Raw genomic sequence first — 1821 nt, forward strand, 5'->3', positions numbered from 1 at the left:
TAATACTTAGGTATATTATAAATTCGGTTATGAGTTTTAAATGCAGAGTATAATAATTTGTTTTTTTTCAACTATTTCTAAAAATTTTAGAAGTTGTTGTCTGTAAGTATCTCTTAGCAATGTAAAAGTTACTTCAGATGGTTCAGAAGATCTGATCTATTGATTCAACCTTGAACTTACAAGCATATTCTTTAGTAAATTTTTCTGTTCGGCAGCATAGTATTTACGTTAGGTGTAACTGCAAAAATAATCAATAGACTGCCTAGAGACTGAATCTAACGTTGTTTATTGTATAAATATTTTTAATATTCTATCAACAAGTCTAATCAAGTTATTAAGATTAATCCTTGAATGCTGCACGAAGTGCCATGAAATATGAAAAAGTTGCATATAATATCTGTAAAAGATACACTTTGAAATGTTAATTAAAATTAAAAAATATATTTAAAAAACTTACTTTTCCTAAATAATTTCTATTATATGCTGGCATGAAACCATTTATTTGAATTTTTGGTGCATGTTGACAACGTTGAATGATCATCATTTTTATTTGTACAATTTTTGGAGATTCATGATACCATTTTGTTGAATATACTGCCATTTTTACGTTAGTACTCTTAAAAAGTTTACAAGCAGTTTAAAAAATCGAACTGGTTTGAAATTACATAACATAATTACTTACAGTAGATTCTAGGTTTTCAGCACTTTCAGCAAATAAAAATAATCTGAAGTAGTTTACTATAAGTATCAAAAATTGATTCACCACTTGCAGTGTTATTGCGTCCTGCTACAAAAAATTCATTAAGTGCTTTCATTTTGATTCAAATAAAAAATTATTGCTCATCGATTTTACGTTATGTAGTTGTAAACCTGCACAAATACAGTATATTACAAAACCAATGACAGTTTTAAAGACCAAGATTCGAAATATTTTGTTTGTTTCTCTTATTAACCTACAAGAACAATATCAATGTGTTAAAACAATTATCCAGTATCGAGTTTTAATTATTTTAAATAAACCTTAAAATATATCCGTGATCACGAATACAATTTTCCAGTTCTAGATAACTTTGGACGTCAACGAATTTTTTTTCAACAATTTTCAAATATTTTGTACAAGTATGAATGATCAAAACAACCATTCCATCAGACACTGTAATTGCATTCATGTTAAAAAAACAAAGAACTTGGTGACTTAACACTACAATTTTGATAGTCTTAGATTTAATTTGAAAAGGGTATTTCGTCGTTGCTATCAGTTCTTCATACATTAATGAGCGAGGTCTGTTAAAATATACGTAAAGTCCTGCATTGTAAAGAACTACAGTGGCCGTGAACAATATTCTAAATATTTTTCCGTCATTTGAAATTACTTCATGGCTTTTTTTTTTGTCAAGCTCGTTTTTTATGTGAAGTAACATTACCTTTCAAGCAAAAAAAATTAATTTGTATTGAACATAGTAAATTGTTGTTTGTGTTGAGAACAAACGTACCTTTAAATCCGTTTGTTTAAATTTTAAATAAATTAAAATAACCACAGTTTCTGCACTCATTGTTATTTCTATCCAAGTATAAAACACTGTAATCAAGTTGTCAGCTTTCGAACAGAGGGTATACCCATTGCCCGCAATAAATATCAGCTGATTTACCAAATAAAACCACCATAAAAAACATATTTCAAATTTTGCATTGCTTTTACAACTTTTAGGTGTTAGACTTATACCCAAACATTTCATGAAAAATGTTAAACCAAGAAAAATTTTTTTATCAGAAAAAAATCTTCTCATTTTTTTTGTTTCCAAGTATTTATATTTCTAACGT

At 27.5% G+C, this 1821-nt stretch overlaps 1 protein-coding gene across 1 annotated transcript; it reads right to left on the reverse strand.

Annotated features, from left to right (window-relative positions):
* Positions 1 to 340: 340 nt before the first annotated feature.
* LOC106638566 (odorant receptor 10-like) lies at positions 341 to 1271 on the reverse strand. Its single transcript, XM_089598741.1, has 5 exons — positions 1021 to 1271; positions 854 to 953; positions 683 to 784; positions 458 to 616; positions 341 to 397 (listed from the first exon to the last, which is right to left on the reverse strand). The coding sequence occupies exons 1-5, from the start codon at positions 1269 to 1271 to the stop codon at positions 341 to 343; spliced, it is 669 nt and encodes a 222-aa protein (XP_089454867.1).
* Positions 1272 to 1821: the final 550 nt, after the last annotated feature.

The sequence above is a fragment of the Copidosoma floridanum genome, unplaced genomic scaffold (assembly GCF_036245765.1).
Source record: "Copidosoma floridanum isolate Cflo_tuat_1 unplaced genomic scaffold, Cflo_Japanese_pri ptg000006l, whole genome shotgun sequence".
Taxonomy (NCBI): Eukaryota; Metazoa; Arthropoda; class Insecta; order Hymenoptera; family Encyrtidae; genus Copidosoma; species Copidosoma floridanum.

Coding starts and splice junctions, on each gene's coding strand:
- LOC106638566 (XM_089598741.1), bottom strand. CDS start 1,271: ATGTATGAAGAACTGATAGCAACGACGAAATACCCTTTTCAAATTAAA. Junction 785..853: donor CAGGTTTACAACTACATAAC/GTAAAATCGATG, acceptor TTTTTGTAGCAG/GACGCAATAACACTGCAAGT. Junction 398..457: donor ATAGAAATTATTTAGGAAAA/GTAAGTTTTTTA, acceptor TATCTTTTACAG/ATATTATATGCAACTTTTTC.